This window comes from Megascapheus bottae, chromosome 1 (assembly GCF_031878675.1).
Source record: "Megascapheus bottae isolate mThoBot1 chromosome 1, mThoBot2.hap1, whole genome shotgun sequence".
Classification (NCBI taxonomy): domain Eukaryota; kingdom Metazoa; phylum Chordata; class Mammalia; order Rodentia; family Geomyidae; genus Megascapheus; species Megascapheus bottae.
Window position 1 is genome coordinate 96,532,592 of NC_143509.1, and position 25,156 is coordinate 96,557,747.

General features: G+C 41.0%; 1 protein-coding gene across 3 annotated transcripts in view; it reads right to left on the reverse strand.

Annotated features, from left to right (window-relative positions):
* Window positions 1-25,156, reverse strand: part of Tiam1 (TIAM Rac1 associated GEF 1) — a 335,042-nt gene that overhangs the window by 74,350 nt on the left and 235,536 nt on the right. For all 3 annotated transcript variants that reach the window (XM_090348555.1, XM_090348551.1, XM_090348565.1), the window contains 4 exons: window positions 12,431-12,655; window positions 10,483-10,668; window positions 2,713-2,859; window positions 664-738 (listed from right to left, as the gene is read on the reverse strand). In XM_090348555.1, coding sequence (XP_090204681.1) covers window positions 664-738; window positions 2,713-2,859; window positions 10,483-10,668; window positions 12,431-12,655 — 633 coding nt within the window. The remainder of the gene's footprint in view (window positions 1-663; window positions 739-2,712; window positions 2,860-10,482; window positions 10,669-12,430; window positions 12,656-25,156) is intronic.

The window sequence follows — 25,156 nt, forward strand, 5'->3', positions numbered from 1 at the left end:
CCTCCAAACAAAGAGGCACTTGGGACTTGAAAACTAGGGATGTTCATTGATTTCCAGGGTAAAGAAAAAATTGTCAATAGAGGGGAGGGGGACACACACAAAAAAAATCACATTATCTTTCTGGGCTTTCAATCAAAGCAGTTTGAAAGCCCCTATTCAACGCAAGAGTAAGAATGAATTAAATCTGTGAATTGTTAATTGAATACTTGACTTGGGAAGCGTTTTTTATTCTTAAAGAACACAGTATCAGAACATTTCTTGGGAATTAGTAGGAGCAAAATGGCATGTATAGGTAGAGAGCAAGGGCAGTCAGTACTTACCTCTTGGGAACAGAAGCTGTACATGAAAAGGAATTAGCAGTGACATAAAACCGCTAACTCACCACCCAAATTGTCTCTTATATTCTCATTGGTAATTTAACACATTAAATGTTAAGCATGGAAAACCTTATGCCAGTAGGAGAATGTTCTTATTATCATTAGGTTTTAAACATAAAATGACTCTCCATCTCATACAGACCTGTTACATAACATAAAAAAAAGCTAATAATTCAGCTTTTCATATTAAGTCAGCTTAATTTTAGTATCCCAAGAAACCACAGCACTGGGCATATGTTGATGCATTTGTGGCACTTCTAGAAAAGGAACATGTGTTTATTTTTACCTTGCCATCTGGAACAATGTCATCAAATATTCCTTCTAAAGATTTCTTTACAGCATCGCTCCCCTCTCCAAACACCTGCATATACAAAAGTAGCGTCTTAAAAAAAGAAATCTGAGCAATGAAGAAAAGGAACCATAACAAGAAAGATAGAAATGGACAAATAACTACATTGCAGTAGTTTGTGGATCCTCTTACATCAAATCCCAATGCAGAGAGCAGAATTTATGGTATCATACTGGGAAAATCACATCTGTGTAATGAAGAATAACTTCTCAGGCCTTCTAGAATTTTTTTAAAAAACATTTTCTTTTTCATTGAATAGATGCTATATTAAGTCAAAGAAAATAAATCTACATGAGAATTTATGCCTTACGTATCTCATCAGCTATTTCATTTTGTTTTTTTTTTATTAAAAGGGTTGCACTGTGTGCAAATGAGGTACAAAAAAATGGCAACATTGTCCATATCCAAGGTACCGAATTAATGAGTATATTTCTATCGGAATGCTAGTTGCTAAGATAGATTTTTAAAATTCTTACTTGAAGAAACAAATTAAGAGATGTATAAAATACTACATTGGCTTTGTCTTTTGGGTTTTTTTTTTCCTATTCCTGGGGTTTGAACTCAGGGTCTGAGCACTGTCTCTGAGCTTTCTCAAGGATAGAGCTCACTTGCAGCTTTTTTTTTTATGTATGTGGTACTGAGGAATCAAACCCAGGTCTTTGTGCACACTATACAAGCACTCTACCACTAGGCCAAGCTCCTGGCCCCTACACTGTTTTTTTGATTTAAAAAAAAAAAAGACACATGAAAACATTCTCTTAAATACACTTAAATTCAGTCATAAATTTCAAGAGCAAAACAGAATCTGGTACCATACAAACTAAGAGTTTTGTTGGTCCAGATCTTCAGGGACCTCACTTAGATTTATAGTGGTACTCTGAGAAATACATAGAAATGACACCACTACTTTCCCAAAGCAGGGCGACATGATGAGTGTTAATGACCTTCCAAAAATATAACAGAGAAACATTGAGTCTCTTCTGTGAGGTCTTTTCTCCAGACAACAGCTTCTTCAGATTTACATAAGAGCAAGCCACAAAAAAAAAAAATCACTCTCTATGTTCTACCCTTCTCAAAGACCCCAGAACAAACTAGAGAATTGTTCAATCTCACATGTTCTTATCATTTGCCCATCTGTTCTCCTGCAGATGGAAAAATGGAAGCTGTGAGTCAGCTAAGAAATTTTAGGTACTGGTGTCCAGAATGAATCTCTTTAACACTTTTTTTCTTATGGATAGAACAGGTAACAGCATTTGTCTGGAAAGTCCAGGGTTCCATCCTCAGTATAAAACAAACACACACACACACACACACACACACACACCAGGCACCACTGTCTACCTAGGAGGTTTGATATCTGAAGATTGCAGTTTAAAGTCAGACAAGGCAGAAAAGTTTGTGAGATACTATCTCCAGTTAATCACCAAAATGCCAGAAATCGAGCTGTGGCCCAAACTATAGAATGCTAGTAGCAGTGAGGTGAAAAGATCAAAGACAGCACCCCAGGCCCTGAGCTCAGGCATACAAAATAAAGCAGAATAGAAGAGAACAAAATAAAATGATTGAACTTCATTTCAGGATATGACTGGGATTCACTGAGTATATAGGGAGGGAGTCTTTCAGTCCAGGTACCCAGTGAATGTGGACGATTCTAGTGTCCTCTCTTTGTCATCCTCCTCTTTTCTAGGGACTTAGGATGAACTGTGCATGTTCTGTGGGTCTATAATTAACCAGGGCTTAGAAAGGATGCAGCAAAGATGAGCTCAGCAATAAGAATAATTGCAGAGTTCTATGCAATGCGAATCTATGTTTTATTACAAGTGTCTAGCACAAGTCATTTCTTCTGTGTCAACTAGTTTATTTTAAAATAACACTCTGTTGATAAAACAGCACAAATACATCCCAATCGAGACAGACCAGTCGTAGATCCATCCCGGGCCAATCATGGAAGCAATCTTCAGGTTTCCTTTCTACTTTACAACCTACCTGATTGATGCTTGGGCGTCCCTGCTTCTTTTTGGAAGTAGTGTCCAGACCCCAGAGAGAAGAAAACCTGCTCCTTCGCTTGCTTGCGGATCTGGACATAGCCTGAGTACGTCTCCTCACTCCAGTTTCACCTGTGCGTGCAGCCACCTGACAAAAACAAGCCAAGTAGCCATGGCAGAGACCTGTCAGAACAACCAAGTAGCCAGCTGGGCCTTGCAGTCTCCCCTCAGCCACACCCTTCATCAAACCATCCTGTCATCCCAGCCATCGACCCCAAGGTCCAAACACTGGACCTGTGACTCACACATATTTGGGCCTTTTGGCTTCTCTGTAGATTCAAAATGAAAATGAACAATCGGTAGACTCAATAACGATTAGAAATCAACAGTACAAATAGATAAAATATGTATGTTCTATGCTTCCAAAAACTAGTTGGCCTTCCAGTTATATAGGATCAAACTAAAGTACTAAGATCTATGAGTCCTACTTTCCTGAGACCCACTCTGATTACTACACGATTATTTCTCCATTTTTCCACCTTTTGTTTTTGTTTTTCATTGTTTTGTGGTGCAGGTACTGGGGCTTGAACTCAAGGCTCACCCACTCGCTTTGCTTTTTCTGCTCACAACTGGTGCCCAATCAAGTACCACTTGAGCCACATTTCCACTTTCACATCTGTATTTCCATTAAAAAAAAAAACAGGCTGAAAGGTAGCAAAAATAGTGAGAAGATGGTGTATTCAAACTCCTGAGATTCCTTATTAAACCCCAATATTCCTTGTCAATTCCACTAAAACCTCTTATTTTCTTTATTAGCAAGTAACCCCGCCCTACCCCCAACCTATTGTCTCTTCCCTCTCAGTCGGAAAAAGCCCCAAATATAGCAGAGCACAGAGCTGGGCAGTCAAATTTGACTTGTTTTTCTTGTAGTAAGGTTGGGCTTGTGACTAGACTCTGATGAATAGGATATAAGTAGAAACACTGCTTGCAGTGGCTAAATACTGTCCTCAAGAGGACAGGCTTTCTATTATCCTTTGCATTTCACATTCCTACTCATCAGGACAGATTCAAGTGGGTATCAGGCAGAAGTCTTTTCAAGGTCAGCAGAACAAGACAAAGGAGACCTGTGTCCTTACAAAGAGGTGAACAGGAAATAAAACTTGTAGAATGTGTATGTGTGTGTGTGTGTGTGTGCTTGTACGTGTGAGTGCAATGCATGCATGTGTATATATGCCAGTTCTGTGGTTTGATCTCAAGGCCTTGCACTTTTGCTTGGATTTTTCACTCAAAGCTGATGCTCTACCACTTGAGTTTCTAGCTTTTTACTGGTTAGATGGAGATAAAAGACTCACAAACTTTCCTCCATGGGCTGGCTTAGAATTAGGACCCTCACAACTAAAATTATAGCTTAAATTAAATGTGAACCACCAGTGCCTGGCTTAAAACTTGTATGTATAGGTGCTGGGAATCTGGCCTAGTGGTAGCATGCATGAAGACCCAGGTTTGATTCCTCCATACCACATACATAGAAAAAAGCCAGGAGTGGTGCTGTGGCTCAAGTGGTAGAGCTCTAGCCTTGAGAAAGTCCAAGGATAGTGCTCAGGCCCTGAGCTCAAGCCCACAAATGGCAAAAAACAAAAACATGTATGTATATACATATGCATATATGTATGTATGGATTTCATTTTATTTTGTGTGTGTGTTTTGTGTGTGTGTTTTGAGTGTGTGTGTGTGTGTGTGTGTGTGTGTGTGTGTGTGTGCACGCGCGTGCGCACAAGCTGATCCTGGGGTTTGAATGCTGTCCCTGAGCTTTTTTGTTCAAGGCTAGCATGCTATACTGGGTCCATAGCTCCACTTCAGGCTTTTGGCTGGCTAACTGGAGATAAGAGTTTCACTGACCTTCCTGCTCAAGGTGACTTCAAACCATGATCCTCAGCTCTGTCTCCTGAGCAGCTCATAGGACAGACATGAGCTACCATTGCTCAGCTAAAACATGGACTTTTTTTTTTGGGGGGGGGGTCTTCGGGTTTGAACTCTGCCTGGGCACTGTCCCTGACCTCTTCAGCTCAAGGGTCCCACCCTACTTTTGACCCAAGCCCTACTTCCCATTTTCTAGAGGTTAATTGGAGGTAAGAGTCTCACAGACTTTAGTGCCTAGGCTGGCTTTGAACCACGATCCTCATATCTCAGCCTCCTGAGTAGCTACAATTACAGGTGAGAGCCACCGTGCCCTGTGGATTTTCTTTTAAGATAAATTCTGTTGAGGTATTTGTAAAGTTCCAGAGAAGTATTTCAGAAGAGACATTCCAAATCTAAAGCTGTGACTATTGTCATTCTCAAGTGGGAACTCAGGCAGAACTTTCAGGTAATAAGCAAAGTCCCAGGAACTGAGGAAAACTTCTGCCAGGAGGCCTCTTTAGGTTGCCCACAGGCTTTCCTCTCACAAAAGGGAGTGGCAGGAGGTCTAGCAAGTCAGACTTGAAATGAAACTTCCCTCCCTGCCCTAGGTTGTGGGAGAATATCTTGGAACTTACTTGTCACAGATTCCCATATGGGCAACTCCCAAAATCCCAGATGCCAACTAGCAGCAGCCTAGGGATGAGACAGTATTGGATAACAAAAGGGGCCACCCAGGCAGGGCACATTAGCTACCTGGCAGCCTCTCCTGATCTCCCATATTGATAGGACAGACACTGAAAGCTCCAGGAGTCAACTGGTTGAGGCAAAGACCCCCATTTACATTAAAGATAGCAATCAAAACAACTTCCCTGCCAGGCTTTTAGGGAAGAAGGGGTTTTGGTCTCGGATGAAAATTGGAAGATGAGGGAGCTGAGAGGTCTTACATTTTTCTCTCATTTAACAAATAGCAAACCCAGACCAGGGCATTAAAAAGAAAACAGAAGGGGCCAGGAGTTTAGCCTAGTGGTAGAGTGCTTGCCTAGCATGCATGAAGACCGGGTTCAATTCCTCGGTACCACATACCTAGGGGCAAAAAAAAGCCAGAAGTGGTGCTGAGGTTCAAGTGGTAGAGCTCTAGACTTGAGAAAGCCCAAGATAGCCATGAGAGGCTTTTTCTTTCTTTTTTTTTAATGAGAAAGACCTTAATCTACAATTATTCTTGAAGTATTTGGAAAAAGGAAAAACCAAATCACAAAACCACAGGTAACCCAAAAATACGTCACAGTTTTCTGTTGTCTATTTACAGCACTTTCTAAGTGAAGGGTAAACAATGGCTATAAAGGGATTCATTTAGAACATGGTAACAACACATATGCTAACATGACAGTTTACTGTAAACATTGCTAAAATGGAAATGCCAGGGAAGGAAATGACTATGTTGTTTCATATTTATGTGTGAATTTAAAAATAATAAACTCCAGTCACAAAGAAATTGTTATATACAGACATACAGGAAGCCATGTAAGTCAACCTTCCAAAACTAATCATAGTCTGAAATATCCAGAAAAAGAATTTTTATCTGGCCCTGCTGGTAGCTCATGTCTATCTATAATCCTAACTACTCAGGAAGCTGAGATCTAAGGATCATGGTTCAAAGCTATTCTAGGCCAATAAGAACAACAACAACAACAAAAAACCCCTTTTCTTTCTAGTTAATCAGCAAAAGGCTGGAAGTGGAGGTGTGGCTTCAGTGGTAGAGCCCCAGCCTTATGAAAAAGAAAAACAACAAAAAAAAGAAACTGAAGGAAAAATGTGAAACCTTGCATTCAAGCCCCAGTACTGACATAGGCACATTCATGCACACAAAAATAAGTCGTATCTGTACTGAACATGTACCTTTTTTTTCCCTTGTCATTCCCTACGCCATGAAGAATACTATCTATTTTGTACTAGGGTATAAGAAGTAGTCCAAGGTTTTGAAGTATTGGGAGGACATGCATACTTCATCTGTAAACATCACATCGTACAGTGTCTTATACCATCCCCAGATGTTGTCATTTCATTCAAGGGCCCCTGGAATCAAGGCCTTCAGATCCTGGGGCTGATTGCACATAGCTAAATACACTGCTCCACAGCACATCTCCCTTACTGGGCTTACTTATTGCTTTTAGTCTTTCCATGTCTCCCACATGAACAGAGTAGGATCTATAATGTTCACTGTTACAATGCTCAGAGCAAGAAGAGTTCAATGCCTGGCGCCAGTGGCTCATGCCTGTAATCCTAACTACCAAGGAGGCTGAGATCTGAGGAATGAGGTTCTAAGGCAACTCAGGCAATCAAGTCCACAAGACTCTTATCTACCATAAACTACTCACAAAAAGGCACAAGTGGCACTGAGGCTCAAGTAGTAGCCTGGAGCCAAAGAAGCTCAGGGACAGAGCCCAGGCTCAGAGTTCAAACCCCAGGACTGGCCAAAAAAAAAAAAAGAGTTCAGTGACTGATAAATGTTTTGTTGGTTTAATAAATAAGTAAGTATACAAAGTAAATGGCGAGGTAACAATTAATACATGGGAATAGAACATGGAAGAGATAACCCTTTCCACATCCCAACAATACTCTCACAGCTGACCAGTTGGTTTAGGTTGTTTAACAAACTGTATTGAGGGTTTCTATAGCAACTATTCTCATCTGCTGGGACCTTGTAAACTGCACCAGTAACCACCCCCACCCCGGGACAATAAGGACTCAAAATGAGCAAAGGGATGTAGAAAAAATAAAAAGCCTGGCAGGCAAAGTGCTGGACAAGAGTGCAAGGGTTTCTCAATGTTCTGCCCACACAATGGGAACATTGTGGCTGGCACCTGATTACTGTATCATTCAGTTCATCTGTGCAAACAAGAACAATGATAACCTTTTTTCAAAGAGTACAGCCGGGACCCTTCAGTTAATTATGGCAAATCATTCCACATTACTGATGCTCTTCTAGTGAATGGAGCTTCCATTGTGGCTCAAATCCCTCCCTTGGCCCTGTTACCCTCACACCTCCTCCTCTCACCACCCCCACTTGAAAGAAGGAAAAAAAAATTCTGGACAAAGGCTAAATTGAAGAATAACTCCAGTCTGGGAGGGGATAGGGATCTTTGAGGTCAAATGACAAGGGAAGAAGGAAAAGAATAAGTCAGCATTCAATAAATCATATTACAAAATTCCAGGGTGTTCCATAGGGGCTAACTCAGAAAAATAGGAACAGATACCCAATACAGTTGTCTAACTTGCTCTGTCTCATGAAACCCCTCTTGAAAAAGATAAGTTGGCAGGAACAAATGAACACTGAGATTTGTACTGCTAAAAGCATCCAACAAGAAAAAGAACAAAGGAAGGGAGAATTGGACATAAGGAATTAAATAGTGTTCTTCCAAATCCCTGAGTTATCAGGTCTCTTACCGTCACCCTCAGCTGGCCAGATTTTAATTACCTCCCACCAAAAGCAAAGAACATACAAATCATAGATGTTGTGATAGAGAAAATCAGAAGGTCAGAAGGTAAATTATGGTCAATACAGTAGCTCTTCCTTGTCTGTTGCAGGGAAGAAAAAAGGGTACAAGACTCAGGAGAAAGGTAAAGTTATTTTCTCCAAATCCTATCAAGGCATAGTAAAATAAAGGGCTTTGTGAACACTAGGGATTTAACTTTACTATGGATGCCACCTTACTATATTATTTTGAGTTCACATATACTCTTCCCTCTTGCTCTTGCATCCTCTCTTGCTCCCACATTCTCTCTTTCTTTCTCTCTCTTTTTTCTCTCTGTGTGTTGGTACTGGAGCTTTAATTCAGAGCCTTGCTCTCTCTCCCTTGGATTTTCCTCTCAAGTCTTGTGCTATATCACTTGAGCCTCATATCAGCTCTACTTCCAGCTTCTTGTTGGTTAACTGGCATATGAGTCTCATAGACATTTCTGCTCTGGCTGGCTTCAAACTGCAATCCTTAGATTTCAGCATCCTGAATAGTCAAGAGCAAAGGCATAAGCCACCAGTACCTGGTTCTCCAAATTTTCTTATTATTACTGAGTTCCCTTGATTGGAATAGTCAGACAAAGAGCTAAATTAATATATATATATATATCCCTCTTTTTTTTAAGTTCAGAACAAAGTTTGTCTAAGTTTAAATTTGTTATCCAGGCCTTAAAGATACAGACCTAGATAAATGCCATCAACTGAAAATGACTTGTAAGCCATATTCATCACAGTGCTTTACCTCATAGTGCTAAAAAAATAGGATGCAGAAACTACATGGAGAGGTGGTATTGCAAGGCAAGCCAAGAGCAAAGCTGTAATTAACAGAACAAATCAGGGTGCCAATTTTAATAACTCCTGAAATTGGTTTAAGACTTCTTTAAAAATGTAAATCTACCCCTAATTATCTGAACGATGACATTAATCTATTTATAAAGAACACAAACGCCTCTGACTGAATTACAGCTCTGAATTCAATGAAGGATCAGCTGACGTGGCAAGACAAGAACAAGCAGCAAAGGTCTTCCAAAGCAGTTTCTAAAAACCAAGACTTTGCATTTCATTCCACAGCAAACATGCTAAGGTACAGAACATTTTAAGTAGGGGTCAACTTGGATCAACTATTTGCACAGTGATTTTTTTTTTCAGCAGAAAGGAGTCAACAGTACATAAAGATGTTTACAATTTAGTCAGTACATGAAATTACAGAATATAAATACAATCTGCTGCTCTGGAGGGCAGATGATAATTCCCTTCATTGATTAACACATATGTGTACCTGCTGCATCATGCAGTTGTTCACCTTCTAATATAACGCCTACCTACAGCCAGGTGCTGGTAGTTCACGCCTGTGACCCTACCTACTCAGGAGGCTGGAATCTGAGGATCAGAGTTAAAAGCCAGCAGCCCATGTAGGAAAGTCTGTGAGATTCTAATCTCCAATGAACCAGAAAAAAATGCTGGAAGTGATGCTGTGACTTAAGTGACCAGCCTTGGGTAAAAAGACCTCCAAGGGCCCGGAGTTTAAATCTTAGAACCAACAAAAAATAAAACACAAAAATAAATGATAAAAAAAGTGGTAATTATAATCACCAAACAATGTTAAAGTAAAAGGAGATCTCCGAGGAGTTCTACATTTAATATATGGTATGTGAATGTGTGTGTGGTGAGGGGAAGCAGGGAAGGGAGGGGTGGTTGAAGAGGGAAAAGGAAGGGGGATTAGAACATACCTATGTGTATGAGAGAAAGCCCTCCAGTCTATAAGGTCAAAACTAAAAATATGTATTAGGATTCAAAAGCCAGCACTGCCTAAAGATAACAAGAGTTGGCCGGGAGCCTGGCATAGTTGGTAGAGTGCTTGTCTAGCATGCACAAAGCCCTGAGTTTGATTCCTTAGTACAACATACACAGAAAAAGCCAGAAGTGGTGCTGTGGTGCAAGTGGTAGAGCACTAACTAGCCTTGAGAAAGCTCAAGGACAGCGCCCAGGCCCTGAGTTCCAGCCAGGACTGGCAAAAAATAAAATAAAATGAGTTATAAACACCTACTAAGACATTATCAGGAATTGATCAAGACTGGCACATTTGCCTATCCCTAGCATCATTTAAAAAAAAAAAGACAGCATCTTTCACATGACTTTTGCACAATAGTTTAGGCTACACCAAGAAACACTTAAGTAGTAGTAAACTTTCAAACAGCTTCACAGGGAAATTTGCATCTGCTTGAGGAAAGACATTCAGAAATCCACATATAGTGCTAAACCAGTAAAGCACTTTGCAGACTCCTGACAAGTCCTGTTAGCTATTAAGCAGCAAGATGAATACTTTCTTTTTTAAAAAATTCATTAGCCTCTACTCACCAGGGCATGAAAAGAGGATACGGAGAAGATCCCAAGACGGCCCATGGCTACTTTGGTTGGTCGGCTTGCAAAAGCCAGTAGCCTTTTGGGGTTTGGCAGCTCCCCACCTTGGAGACTGGCTAAGTAACAACGGAAACGAAATAGGTCCATCTGGAACTGTTCCAGATTCTGCTCCCAAACAAAGATCTGTGGCAGGGAAGATACAGGAAGGGAAAAGGTGAGAAAAGGGGAAAACAAATGTTCACCTTCTCTTAGGTAACTCTTTCAAAGGTCTCTGTGGTACAGTACAAATTATAATCCTAGGCTGGGCACTGGTGGCTCACACCTGTAATCCTAGCTACTCAGGAGGCTTAGACCTGAGGATCGTAGTTCAAAGCCAGTCTGGACATTTGAAAGTCCATGAGATTCTTATCTCTAATTAACCACCAGAGACTGAAAGTAGCACTGCGGCTCATAGAGGTAGAGAGCTAGCCTTGAGCTGAAGAGCTTAAGGACAGTCAGTATCTATGCCCAGAGTTCAAGCCCCATGACACACACACACACACACACACACACACACACACACACACACACACACACACACACACACACACTCCTAACTGGTAAAATACAGGAACCTAAAGCTTCTTAGGTATATACTTTTGGTCAATCATAGAACTTGAACTCAGGTCCTAGGCACTGTCCCTGAGCTCTTGGGCTCAAGTCTAGTATTCTACTCTTTGAGCCACAGTGCCATTTCCAGTTTTCTGGTGGTTAACTGGAGAAAAGAGTCTCACAGACTTTCCTGTTCAGGCTGGCTTTGAACTACAATGCTCCAGTCTCAGCTTTTTGAGTAGCTATGATTACAGGCATGAGCCACTAGTCTTAACTTTATCACTGACTTTAAAATAACTAAATACAAGGCAAAAAAACCCCTCTGTTTACTTTGCTCAACTTATCCTTTTTAGAATATGCACACCTAACTATTGGTCTTTTTCCTTCTAACCAGCTCTATATAGTAAGTCTTCCATACCAAATAGGCTGTGCAACTGTAGTTTCAGCTATTCACAGATCACAAATACTACATGAGTACAGATATTTTCTTGTCAACATTCCCTGAAGATTATGGTAGAACCCTCATCAAAGTAATATTTACATTATATTAGGCAACATGAATAATGTAGTGATGATTTAATGTATGAGACATTGGAAGCATGTTCTATACAAATACTAAGCCATTGTACAGAAAGGCAAATTTTGGTATCCAGGGCAGATCTCAGGTCCAGTCTCCCATAGCAAGGGAGAGCTATATACATTTTGAAAAGCATGTTTTCCCTTTCCTAAATTTAGAATGTTGAATTTGCTGGGGAGGTAGAGGTGAGTACCACAGCATACCTTAGCTCCAAGTCAATCTAATGACAGGAAAGAAGAAATGTCAGACTCTCCAATTATACAGGTCCCATACAACTGAATCCCACCACTGGTGAGAGCTGCAAGGCTCCTCTATTTGTGTTTGTCTACTCTTCAGTGTCACAGTGTTTCCTTTAGCTCCTACAATCAACAGTGAGCAAAGAGCGAAGGAAACAGTTATAAATAAGGAGACAGCCAGATGCTGTTGGCTCATGCCTGTAATCTAGCTACTCAGAAGGCTGAGATCTGAGGATCACAATTTGAAGCCAGCTTGGGCAGTGAAGTCTATGAAACTCTTATCTCCAGTTAACTACCACAAGTGCAAAATGGAGATATGGTTCAAGTGGTAGAGGCCTAACCCTGAGCACAAAACCTCAGAAAAGTGCCCAGGCTTGAGTTTCAGCTCTAGGACTGGCATTTGCACACAAAAAGGAATACAGTAGCCTAGATGACAGTCTGCCAGGGAGATAAACAATGATGTTTCACCATTCCCAAGCAACAGTAAAATTTGGAAAGACCTAAAGACTCTGCCAGGGACTGCACATGAATGTACAAATACCTGATCTAATATAGTTTTCTTCTTCTTTGAGTCGGTGACTGAAGACAGCTGCATTTCGCCCATTTTCTTCATCTTCTCATCCATGTCGATTTTCTGCTCCAGCTTTTTGATTTCTGACTTCAGGACCCGGAGTGTGTCTTCTTTGTGGTGGTGTCTTGCCACGGCGGCTGCGCAGGCAGAGTGGATGGCAGTGATCCAGTTTTCTAGCTCTGTCTGGCTGATGGTCTGTAAGAGGAAGGGACAAGAAGGAAGAGCTGTCATCTCTTGGCAAGGTACATCCATGCGAGCAGGTCAAGGTGGTAGGTCACCTAACTTATTCCTACAAGGAATCAATCCATGGAAAGCCTCACAGCAGAACCCCACTCTCCCCTGTGCTCCAAAGACTATCATACCTGCCCACCCAAGGTACTTACGGCACTCACTGTGTAAATGGTACTATTACACAGACATCTTGGTTTCCAGTCAAGAGAAGGGCTGTGAGGCAAAAGTCATCTTCCAGAGAGAACAAATCATTTATAAAGTATTTGGGGCCCAAAGACACTAATTCCCAGCAGAGTAACACTACTCAAATCCAATGGTCCTATCCCAAAGCTAAACAACTATGAAAACACTGACAGACGGAAAGAGGCTCCAGGCAGTCAGAGCAATACTATCTGAGGAGAATCCATAAACACATTCATCAGTAGTTCCTGGCAACGCTGCATGTGCTAAGAATGGTCTGGGCTTCAATTTTCCTACTTGTATCTCCTGAGTAGCTAGAGATGACTGGCACACACCACTGTGCCCAGCCATGTGCCTCCCCACTAGCCAACCAAACCAGGGGCCTCACTGCACCAGCCACTGCTTCAAATGGCATCTCAAAAATGGCCTGCTGGGCTGGCCTTCCACTGCAATCAATGGTCCCCCCAATCTTTACTTCGAAGTAGCTAGAATTATAGGCTTTGCCACAGTGCCCAGCCCCTCCAACCCTGTATTTTCAATTGTTTTTGTTTTGTTTCTTCTCTAACACAACACGCCAATCTTGACCCTTAAAATCCTATGATTGCCCCAAATGCTTTCCAAGTGGCATAGCCCACTTGAAATTTTGAGCTATCTACATTCCAAAGAAACAGAAGCAGAGACATTTGTGACCAACTTTTACGTCAAACATGATTGTATCAGTTGGGTTAGGCCAATGAAACATGTGTAGAAGCAATGTAAAAGTTTGTTGATCTCATGTTTGCCCTTCGGACCCATAAAGCTCCTATCTACCTGGCTCCGAGGAACCAGGCTGAGTACCAAACTCAGAGCCAAACTCTACCAGACGTCTGGCAGGGCTAAGAAGGAATGCTAAGCCACTAAGCTTTGAGGATAATTCCTTACACAGCCTGCATACATAGCAGAATACATAGCCTCGTACCTGATAAACCGATAGCTATGAGAGAAGTGTAACTCAATGCAGGCAAGGCTTGAAAGCTAAAGGAGTCCCTTATAGTCCAAAACACAACAATCTTCTGTGTTTTGTAAGCAATGCCTATATTCTCTCTGCTCAATGAAAGGGACTAGCTTCTGCTCTCTTCTAGGCACACCTCAGACAGACTGGGCCGAGGGTGACAGGGACCATTATGATAAGAGAGGGGCCATGTCCATTTACCAGTTAAAAAGTGGGAAGGATGGAGCCGACATCACCTTGAAAGTGAAGATGAATATTTAATTGTGGCAAAGGAACTAATCTGAAACTTATTTACTTAAAGACAATGAAAGTAGACATTTCCATGGAAAGAAGGGTCTTGTAATGAGTGTAGAGTTCCAGCTTTGTAAGAAGACAGATGGAAGTGGTGCTGTGGCTCAAGTGGTAGAATGCTAGCCTCGAGCTGAACAGCTCAAGGACAGTGCCCAGGCCCAAAGTTCAATACCCACTCCTGATCACCCCCTCTCCCCCAAAATGATAGAGTCCAGGCAGACAACTTTGAGAAACTCTGATCTCCAACTAACAATGACAACAACAAAAGCTGGAAGTAGAGATGTAGCTCAAGTGGTAGAGCATAAGCCTCGAGTAAAAAAGTCAAGTATGAGGCCCTAAGTTCAAATTTCAGTTCTATCCCAGGAAAAGAAAACATCCAAAATAAAACATAAAAAAGTATATCATTCCTCAAAAGCTAGAAAAATCTACACTACAATGAAATGTGTGTTGACAGATTTATGAAAATTTTAACCATCAGCCCTTTTAACTACTAAGTATGTCTCAGCCCTCTGAACTCTTTTAAAACCTGTCAATGATTGAAGGCAGTTCCATTAGAGAGAATTTTTATTCCTGTGGCCCTGTCTAAATAAAACAGCAGTCCCCGCCATTCTCCATCATTAAGCCAAATCAATGCGTAAGAGGCACAATTCACTAAATGAGCTTTTCAGCCAAGTTGGTCCCTTAGCAGCAGCACACAGGGAGCTGGAAGTTGGTGACAGGGAGGGAAAGCACTGAAGTGACTGCTCCCAGGGGCTAGTTAAGTGGGTATTTCATGACAGTCCCAGGCCTCACAATCCAGAGTTGATCAAAGCTGACTGCTAATGTGATGTGAGGGATTCCAGAATGGCCTCTCCTGGCCCTCCATTCAGACACATAAGAAAGGCTGTAGGAACCATTCACATTGTGTCATTGTGTCACCTCCTTAAGGTGGGGAACATCCAATATTAAGAAAAAGAAACCATGCTTACCATCCTCTAAACCATGATTACAGTTCATTACCTTCCATTAATCAAATACCAGGTGAGAAATACAAAGAACTTTTTTTTGGGGGGGGGAGGTAGGAGCAGTACTGGGGCATGAACTCAGGGCCTACATACGATTCCTTAGCTTTTTCCTTCAAGGCTGGTGCTCTACCACTTGAGCCATAACTCCACTTCTGTCTTTTTACTAGTGAATTGGAGACAGTCTAATAGACTATCTTGCCCTGGCTGGCCTCAAGTCACAATCTCCCGATTTCAGCCTCCTGAGTAGCCAGGACTACAATGTAAGCCATCGATGTCCAGTGAAAAAAGCAGTTTGTGATTCTTCCTTCACCTTCTGGAAATGCTATCAATCCTACATGCAATTCAGTGAGAAGAAAAAGCCAAATCATTGCGAAGAGAGGAATACAATCAGAAAAAAAAGCATTTTGCATAAGAGCCCCTCTGAGCACAGGGTTCCGATGAAGCTTGGAGTTCCATTACTTACATTACTTATTTATATAGATCCAAGTTTGAATTACTCACTGTCTGAAGGACACTCAGTGATTTCAGATAATCAATGGTTTATGTGAGGGGCAGGAACAGGGAGCTTTATTTTAAACATAAGAAATATGCTACAGAATATATGCCAGACCTAAGAAACTAAAATTTTGGGTAATCTGAGTTTATACAAGCACAACAATAATTGTACAGGAGGTCAAACTTCTTAGTTGTTTTTTGTTTTGTTTTGTTTTGTTTTTTCCATTTTAAAAGAACAAAAAAGAAGGAATTTACTTGTCTAAGTTTAAAGAAGTTCCTCTGTGAATTCCAGAAAGACCTTTTCCTGGTTGGTTTTACAGTTATCATGTTTAAGAGCTTTATGTACACCAGCCTTAACTGACTCTTTTTAAATACCTGGAGAGAACTCTGCCCGAGTCCATCCAGGATGGGGGAGAAGTGAGGTCTGGTGAAATCAAGGGAAGAAAGAAAAGCCAGCCCCAGGAATGGAAGACATAGAAATCATCTCCAAAAGAGTTGATTAGTCCCAAGAAAAGATCAATGGGTACTATCCATTGGAACCCCTCAAACAAAGGATTCTTGCTGTTTATTTAGGCTATGAGAGCCCCAAGAATTAACCAGATAGGCAGGCACCTCTCAAATTCTATCAGAGACTAGAATCATCAGCATTTGATAAAAATGTCCAAAAAGAAAAACTGAGAGTGAAGCAGACAGAAGAAGATAAACTAGGCCTGAAGCAGGGAGGGGAGGGGAGGGAAGGGGAGAAGAACGGAGGGGAGGGGAGGGTGAAGAAAGCTGTAAGCTAACAAAAGCACAGGTTACAATGAAGAAATAAGAAGTAGGAAAGGGGAGAGGAAAGGCAGCGAGGAACAAATCACTCCAAGGGTCAGAACACCACTGGTCAGTAGCTGGTTCTAATTACATCAGAATGAAAAAGAAACTGCAGTGGACAAGAGAGAATGAAAAATGAGAATGCTAATTGTATATCTTGTAGATGGGGACAGGAGGGAAAAGTCAGAAGAGAGAGAATGATGGGGAGACATGGTTTGAAAAGAGTTGTACTCATTTCTCATTCATGTAATTGTGACCCCTCTGTATATCAGCTCGACGATAACAATTATTTTTAAAAAAGAAGTGAGAATGCAATTAGGAAATAATTGAACAATATTAACTTCAGTGAAAGACAGAATGAAGGCAGTGTTGAATACATACAATTTGATAAGGTGGCTGTTACAAGTGAGTCATAAAGAGGAATGTGCTTATTTATATACAAAAGGGAGGGAGGGAAGTCAGACACACAGAAACACCGGAGATTCAGAAATTTAAGGAAGGCAGCAATAGCCTGGAGACTGGTCTAGATGAGGCCTAGAGACAGACAGCTGGGAGGGAAGGACGGGGCCAAAAGGGAAGCCCATGCCAGGGGAATAGGCATGATTACTACCTAACACACTACACACGCAGAAACCAGCTATATTACCAAAAACAAAAACAAAAACTGAGCTTGGGGTAGTGGAGGAGACGGGGAGGGGGGATTGGGACGCAGTGAGAAGAAACACAATTAACTAAGAAGAGAAATAAAACTGCAATATACCACTGGGCTCAGGAGCTAACTCTATTTATATGGTCATAATAACATAATAACAATGACAACTGAGATTTAATTTTAAATCTTCATATAATTATAAAGGAAGGAGAAAGAAGTGTCTCTCTGTGTGTGAATACATATATACAAGCATATATATATATATATATAATAGCAAAATATGTCTCCTAACAAAAAGTCAACGCAGTAGGAACTTGGGTGACTCCCAAGATACCTAGTGAATGCTGGGAACAGAGATGTACAGAATTCTGTGTACACAGCGGCTTTGTTTTCTTCTACCTATGTATCTACGATGAACTGTAACTTATAAATAGGCAGAGTAAGAGATTAACAGCAAGAACTTCTAGTAAGATGGGATAATTCTAACAATATGCTGTAATAAAAGCTATGTCAATCGTACAAGTTGCTTATTTCTGGAATTTTCCACTTAATATTTTCAGGCCGCACCTGACCACAGGTAACTAAAACCATGGAAAGCAAAACCTCAGTGGGACGTCTATTATTCTTCATGTCTACAAACCACAGTAAAAGCATGTTAATGAGAAACAAGGGCAAATGTAAGAACAAAAGCAAAGAAACAAAAACGGTTCTAGAAGTATCTAAAACAGTTGGGTGCAGTTAGTACTGGAGAATAAGGTTAATGGCAAAGAGGTGGAGGAAATTTCCCTATCTTAAGTATGTCTTCATATACAACATAAATTTAAAATAATGCTTCAAGAAAGGAGGACACATGCTATTAGTAACAGTAACATATTTGTACAGTGTAAGGGTACACCAATTGTATACTAAGACCTAGATCAGCCCAAGGCTTGCTAAGGCTTGAACATGACTACTACATCACAATGACCAAATCCTGAAGGCTTCCTGCAGCGATGGTGCCCTGGGAGAGTGCTGGGAACTATCAGGAGGAGGAGACTGGTGAGGGGCCATCAGGTCATTGGAAGACTATGCTCAAAAGGAATTCTAGGACATACCCGTTCTCTTCTGTGTCCCTGGATCAAGATATGAGTACTTGCTTGGCTAACCACTTTGCCGTGCTGTTCTTGTGAAAGATCAGAAGCAACCTGATGTGAGTCTGGAACCTCCAAAACTGTCAGCTACCTTAACCTTCCCTGCATAAACAGCCTGTGGCAAGTATTTTATGATAGTAACGGAAAGCCAACTATTACTCTGCACGGTATTTTGAACACGAAGGGGGACACGCTGGCCCCCGACTAATTTCCACACCAATTTCCACTAATTTCCAGCCCTGTAAATTCACCTTCAACTGCAGTACCAAATTGGCCCCATCATTATTCCCCAAGAGGAAGGTGAGTGGGGTGCTGTACCTCAGCATCCCCCAAAGTTTAGACTGCTGTCCGGGATATTGGCAACGTTCCTGTTATGGTTTTCACATGACTTCTCCCTCCCACCAGCCATGGTCAAGCTTGGCCTCCAATGCAGCAATGCTGGGAGGCAGAGCCTAGTGGGAGCTGTTTGGCCATGAGAACCGGCCCTCCTGACCTCAGTACATCAGTGCCTTTGTTGTGTAGGTGAGTTGTAGCCCACATGGGACAGGATTTCTTCCCCTGAAGGGGTTGTTACAAAGTAAGCCCTGCCCCTTTCCTTTGGACCCTCCTACTTGTCCTTCTTTCCTCCAAGAGTTGAAGCAACATAAAGCCCTCAGTAGAAACTGAGAAGACGGTACCTCAATGCTCACAGACTACTCTGCCTCCAGAATCAGGCACCCAAACAAACTTTTTTTTCTTTACAAAATACACTGTCTTTAGTATTTGGTTATAGCAGCAGAAAAGGGACCAAGACAATCCCTCCTCTGAGCTTACAGAAAAATAGAGACAAAGCAAGATCTACATGCTGTCTCCTTAATAGCTTTCTAATCTTTGTCCCTATGTGATGTCACCAAGCTACCTTAAGCTACTGGGTGACATGCCAGCCTGGGTCATATTTTTTCCCCTAGACTAAATGAGACTGGGCTACCAGAGCAGGGCTGAGGAACTGATCTGAGATGACAGCCTTTAAATTGATAAGAACACCAAAACAAAAACAAAAAGGCCCACATTTTCCTAGGACTCCACACATCCTACAGTTTACTCTTTTCTACAGCTAACCCATGACAAAATCAAAGTTAAATATTTCTGAAGTGGCTATCTAGGAGCAGAGATCTAGATGTGTGGTGCTGGGAAAAGAAGACTTAGATACAACCTAAGTCAACATGTACATCCATGAAGAAAAGAAAATCTTCAAATTCAGTTTGTTCTGCCTCTGGATAATGTGATCTTAAGAGAGATACAAGCAGGCCTAGCATGGTGGCACATGCCTATAATCTCAGCATACAGGCATCTGTGACAGGAGGATCATGAGTTCCAGAAAAGCTGAGGTTATTTAGAAAGATCTTGTCTCAAGAAAACAAAACTCATAACAACTAAAAGGGAAATAAATAAACATCCAGGCAGGAACTTTATCATCCAAAATGAATTCAATATTTGATTACCAGAACAAAAATCACAATGATAACCAATCTTCCTTCATTCCTTCATTCTTTCCTTTGTATTTATTTAAATTTTTCATTTTTTTTTCTGGTCCTGGGGCTTCAATTCAGGGCCTGGACACTGTCCTGAGCCTTGTACTTAAGACCAGTGCTCTACCACTTGAGCTCTATGAACCACAGGGCCACTTTCAGCTTTTTCTAAGTAGTATATTGGAGATAAGAGTATCATGACAGACTAGCTTTGAATCTCAGTCCTCAGATCTCAGCCTCCTGAGTAGACGGGATTACAGGTATGAGCCACTGGCACCCAGCTTCCGTTATTTTTTTAAAAATTAATTTAGAGAAAGAGAGAGAGAGAGAGAGAGGGAGAGAGAGAGAGAGAGAGAGAGAGAGAGAGAGAGAGAGAGAGAGAGAGAGAGAGAGAGAGAGAGGTGTTAGTACTGGGATTTGAATTCAGAGCCCCCCACCACTCTTGCTTATTAGCTTTTCTATCCACGGCTGATGCTGTAAGACTTGAGCTACATCCCCACTTCTGAAATTTTGGTGGTAGTTAACTGGGTCTTGGAGGGGGGAGTGGGGCTGGCTTCAAACAGGGATAGGCAGATCTCAGGCTTCTGAATAGCTAGGACTAACTGTGACAGGTAGCAACATCTGCCACAATCGTAGCATTTCAAAGAAATAAAGTTCTGTGTTTGGGCTTGAGGAGTAGGGAAGGGAGGAGAGATGAGGAAGGAAGGTTTTACTGGGTAAGAGTTGATGTTGCAGGGTTCAGGCACCAGGAGCTCCCCATGTGAGTCAAAAGAAAGTTATGACGTGTATGAAGTAGCTACTGATCCCGGAAGGAAGTTCAGTGTGGCTGAGGAAATGAACGCTGCAAGAGTCCAGCTGCTGGCTTGCCTGGGGCTGGGCCAGTAGGCCAGGGTGCCTCATTCCAGAGCAGACCTGCAAATAAGAACAGGGAGGCTGGCTCAGGAGCCTAAGGCACCATGGTCCAAAGTGGAATCCTGGCCAAAAGCATTTCCAAGTATTTGAAAGGTTACCAGAAAGACCAGCAGTAGCCTCTGGGTGTAAATTTGGAAACAGTTAAACGGTAAGAGTCACCAAAAAGATCACTGTCACCAAGAATTTTCTAGACTAACCAAACAGAGAGGCTGGACTCTCCCTAGAAATGGAGTGGTGACCAATGGGCAGGCTGATCTGCTGGCTGGAGCTCTGCTGAGATAGGACGGGAAGCTGCACTTGAATCCTTCAAGTCTAAGACATTAAATCCATTCTAAGGCCTCTTCAACCAAGTCTTTTTGTGAAAAATCATTTCCAGGTTTAGTCTTTAGCCAAAGTGGCCTGTTTCTAGGCATCTGCCAATGACCTTCCTCAAGTCTTACACATAAACTAGATGTGCCATTTCAAGGTGGATCTAGAATCCGATGAAGCCCCAAATCTCGCACTATTCACTGTGAACCCACACTCAACTTCTGTAGAGATCCTTTTTTTTTTTAAGAGGGGCATTTGTCAGACACTGCTGGCTCATGCAGATAATCCTAGATACTCAAGAGGCTGAGATCTTAGGGTTGCAGGTCAAAGTCAGCCCAAGCAGAAAAGTTTGTGAGATTCTTATCTTCAACTGATCAAGGAGAAGCCAGAAGTATAGGAGTGGTAGAGCAACTGCCTTGAATAGGAAAATGCCAAACAAGAGAATGGGATGACCCGAGTTCAAGCCCTAGTACTAGCATATATACAAAAACAAACCAACGAAAGGTTTGATAACTAGTTTCTTTTCTTCTATTACCAAAATGGTAACAGTGCTAAAAACAAACAGCATTTTTTATATATCACTCTTACTGCATTACACATTTCATTTGTAACTTAGTATAATGGCATAATACTACTATCCTTTTCTTCAACAAGAACCTTTTTGTGTATGCTGGTCCTGGGGCTTAAACTCACAACCTGGGCACTATCCCTGAGCTTTTTTGCTCAAGGCCAGTGTTTTACCATTGAGCACAGCTTTACTTCCAACTTTTTACTGATTAATTGACAATAAGAGTCTCAGGAACATTCCTGCCTAGGCTGGCTTTGAGTCACCATCCTCAGATCTCAGCCTCTTGAGTAGCTAGGATTTTAGTATGATCTACCAGCACTTGGTAAGTCTCCTTTTAATGTGCATAAAATATCCCAAGACAAGTGGTTTTGTATGTAATAAGAAAAGTTCATATGGAAAGAAAGTCTAAATATCAATTCCTAAATATAATTATTGTCTTACCTCCTTTAGGTCTATAAATACATATGGTTTTCTACACTACTGGACATTTTTCTTGCCCTGTCTGGAAGTTATATTCTCAACACACTCAGTGCAGGAATTTAAATATCATATTATGATATGTTACCCTACAGGAGGCTATGTGAACTATCTTGGAGTGTGTTATATCCTCAAGTAATAGATGTGGGAATGCCCAACAGGAAATTACACTTCATAGGTAGTAGGTGCTGTCTTTGGCATCAAGTTGGAGGAGAGGACTCCAATTAAAATAGTTTGAATTCAGGAGTTGTAGCCACAATTAGCAGACAGCATACAACCTCTATACAGCTCTCCAACATTCGAGCTCATTCCTACCCCCACCCTGCACACAAAACCCCTTTTCTACTCTCACTGGTAATATGAAACTCCTTGCACAGGACAAATCTGTGGGTATCTGAATAACAGCATCCAATGGGCAGCACCATAGTGTGGACTGAATGGAGCCCTAGGGCTGAAATAACCTACAAATCATTTCCATAATCACGGCTGATCTCCCTTGCTTTAACCTCACCCCCTACACACACAGGTTCCTTTCAAATCCAGCCTCTCTAGAGTTATGTGGATTACAATAAGTACAAGGCATAAAATGCCTTCATAGACCCCCAAACAGCAGTAATTTCCTCTGAAAAGGTTCATTTTGTGCTTTATCCCACATAAGAAGTATAAAAATTTCCCATAACAAGAAGACATAGAGGTTTCCCATGAATAAGGTCTTATGTGGCCACAAAAAGAATTTTATACAATGTGACCTTACTGGGTATTTAGATTCTATTAGCAATTGTTTGGTCATGAAAACCTTTGGAGAAAGGTTCATATCAGAGGAGTGTAAGAAAAAGGAGAGGTCCTTTCCTGAAATCAATCACACTATCATCAAACCTACCTAAGAAGGCCAGAAGAGCCAAAATCAGACTATAAGTCAGAAGTTTTCCCTACATGTAGCTTAGTAGGGAAAGATGAGAAGAAAGCTATTTACTGTAGTCTCTGATTCTTCTCCAGTCCATGTCCTTTTCAGGTCGTTAGTAACATTAGAAGGATAAGTGGAAGATTCTAGAGAAAGAGAATCTTGGTTTAAATCCAACCATGACATTTAGTACCTGTGTGACTTGGCATTGACCCCAGCTTTTGTAAACCTTGGCTTCATCTAGTGAGGTACAAAATCCCTACCAATAAATTTTAAAAATTCAGATACACAATTCAACTTGTGATAGTCATAAGAATTGACTTGGACTCAAGATGGGGACATAGTGAGGGCTCAGTACAAACCGCAGCATGTTGATGTTGTGAGTACTTATGAATTTCCCTATATGCGAAATTTGCAATTAATACATGAAAAGCCATGTCAACTCAGAAAACAAGAGTTTTTAAGCTAGCTAGAAGAAACTTCTCATAGCCATGGCATGCAGATTTTTAAAACAGAATTCATGATGAAGACTTGAGAAATGAGATAATAAAATTAAAGGTTTTGCTAAGCCCTTAATGAGCCAAAGATAAGCTAGACACTTGTGGCTCATGCCTGTAATCCTAGCTACTCAGGAGGCTGAGATCTGAAGATTGTGTTTTAAAGCCAGCCTAAGAAATACTTCACAGATTTCAGAAAAGTCACTATACAAACATGTGTCACCACCACCACCAATAACCACAGGCTACCCTGGAAGATGGAATTGGATCTGCTTCCAAGACTTACCGTATTATTGGATTGAAAGGTCATGATTTTCCAACAGAGAAGTATGAGACACACAGAAACCAATAAAGTATAGCTCATCACAGGAACTAAAGTAATAAGTGAAATAATTTTGTAAATGTCCTTGAGAAAGACAAGATGTTAAAGGTACTAGATCAAGACAGAGAATCAACTATATTAGATATATCCAAAAAACTAATCCACATCATGTCTAATAATAATAAAAAGTAAGAATAATGGAATAGCATCTCACGAATAAAAAAATGCTACCAGAGAAGAAACTGTTTATCTTAAAGAACGACATATAAATTTTGAAGATGAAAATAAAATAACCAGAAGGACTCAACAATGCAGACTTGAGTTGGTAGGAAAAAAGCTCCCTGAACTAGAAGTAAATCAATGGATATTATCCAGGCTAAAGATTAGAACAAAAAAAAGAAGAAGAAAGTGAATAGAATCTTAGGGACCTGTAGGTAACTATTAAGCAAACTAATGCAAACTAGGGAACCACGGAAGGTAAAGAAAGAAGAGAATGATTACCACCACATTACAAAGACAATCCCTCAGTTTTCAGTCCTATTATTATTATTATTATTATTATTATTATTTTGGTTAGTCATGGGGCCTGAACTCTGGGCTTCGGTGCTGTCCCTAAGCTCTTCAGCTCAAGACTACTGCCCTACCCCTTGAGCCATAGTGCCACTTCCCATTTTCTAGTGGGTAACTGGAGATAAGAGTCTCACGGACTTTAATGCCCAGGCTGGCTTTGGACTGTGATCCTCAGATCTTAACCTCCTGAGTAGCTAGGATTACAGGCGTGAGCCACCAAGCGTGGCTTTATTTATGAATATTATTAAGGGTAGGATCTGGATCAAAAGGTATTCTCAACAGCATTGTGCATGTTGGATAGGAAACCTGGGAGAAAAGGTTGAAGAATTAATTCACTAAGAGAATAAATGGTAACAACCTTTGTAATTTAAGCCAAAAAATAAAAAATTTGTCTTCTCTTTTGGGCTATTCTGAGATATGAACTGAAAACCTTTTGCTTGATGGGCAGAAGACTCACTTCTTGAACTATGCTCCCTGCCCTTGTTAATTTTAGCTTGCTTTCTAGATAAGGTCTGATGCTTTTTCCCAGGCTGGCCTTGAACCTCAATCTGCCTGTCTTCACCTCTTGAGATTCTGAGCTTACTATATGAAGCCTTAAGCCACAAAATGTTCTTACAAGGTATTTAACAACTGAGCTCATGCAAATAATTCCTTGTAATAGCAAATCTTAACCCTGAAGAAGGGAAGTACTTTTGAAAACAACACTGAAACTTTTAAGAACACTTTTAAGAGGAAAGTTCTGATAAGGTAAGAAAGAGAAACTATTTAAAGAGAACCAGTCTTTCCATAAATGTCATTATTTACTTTATGATTAATATTAGAAGAGAACATATTATGTTAAAAAATTT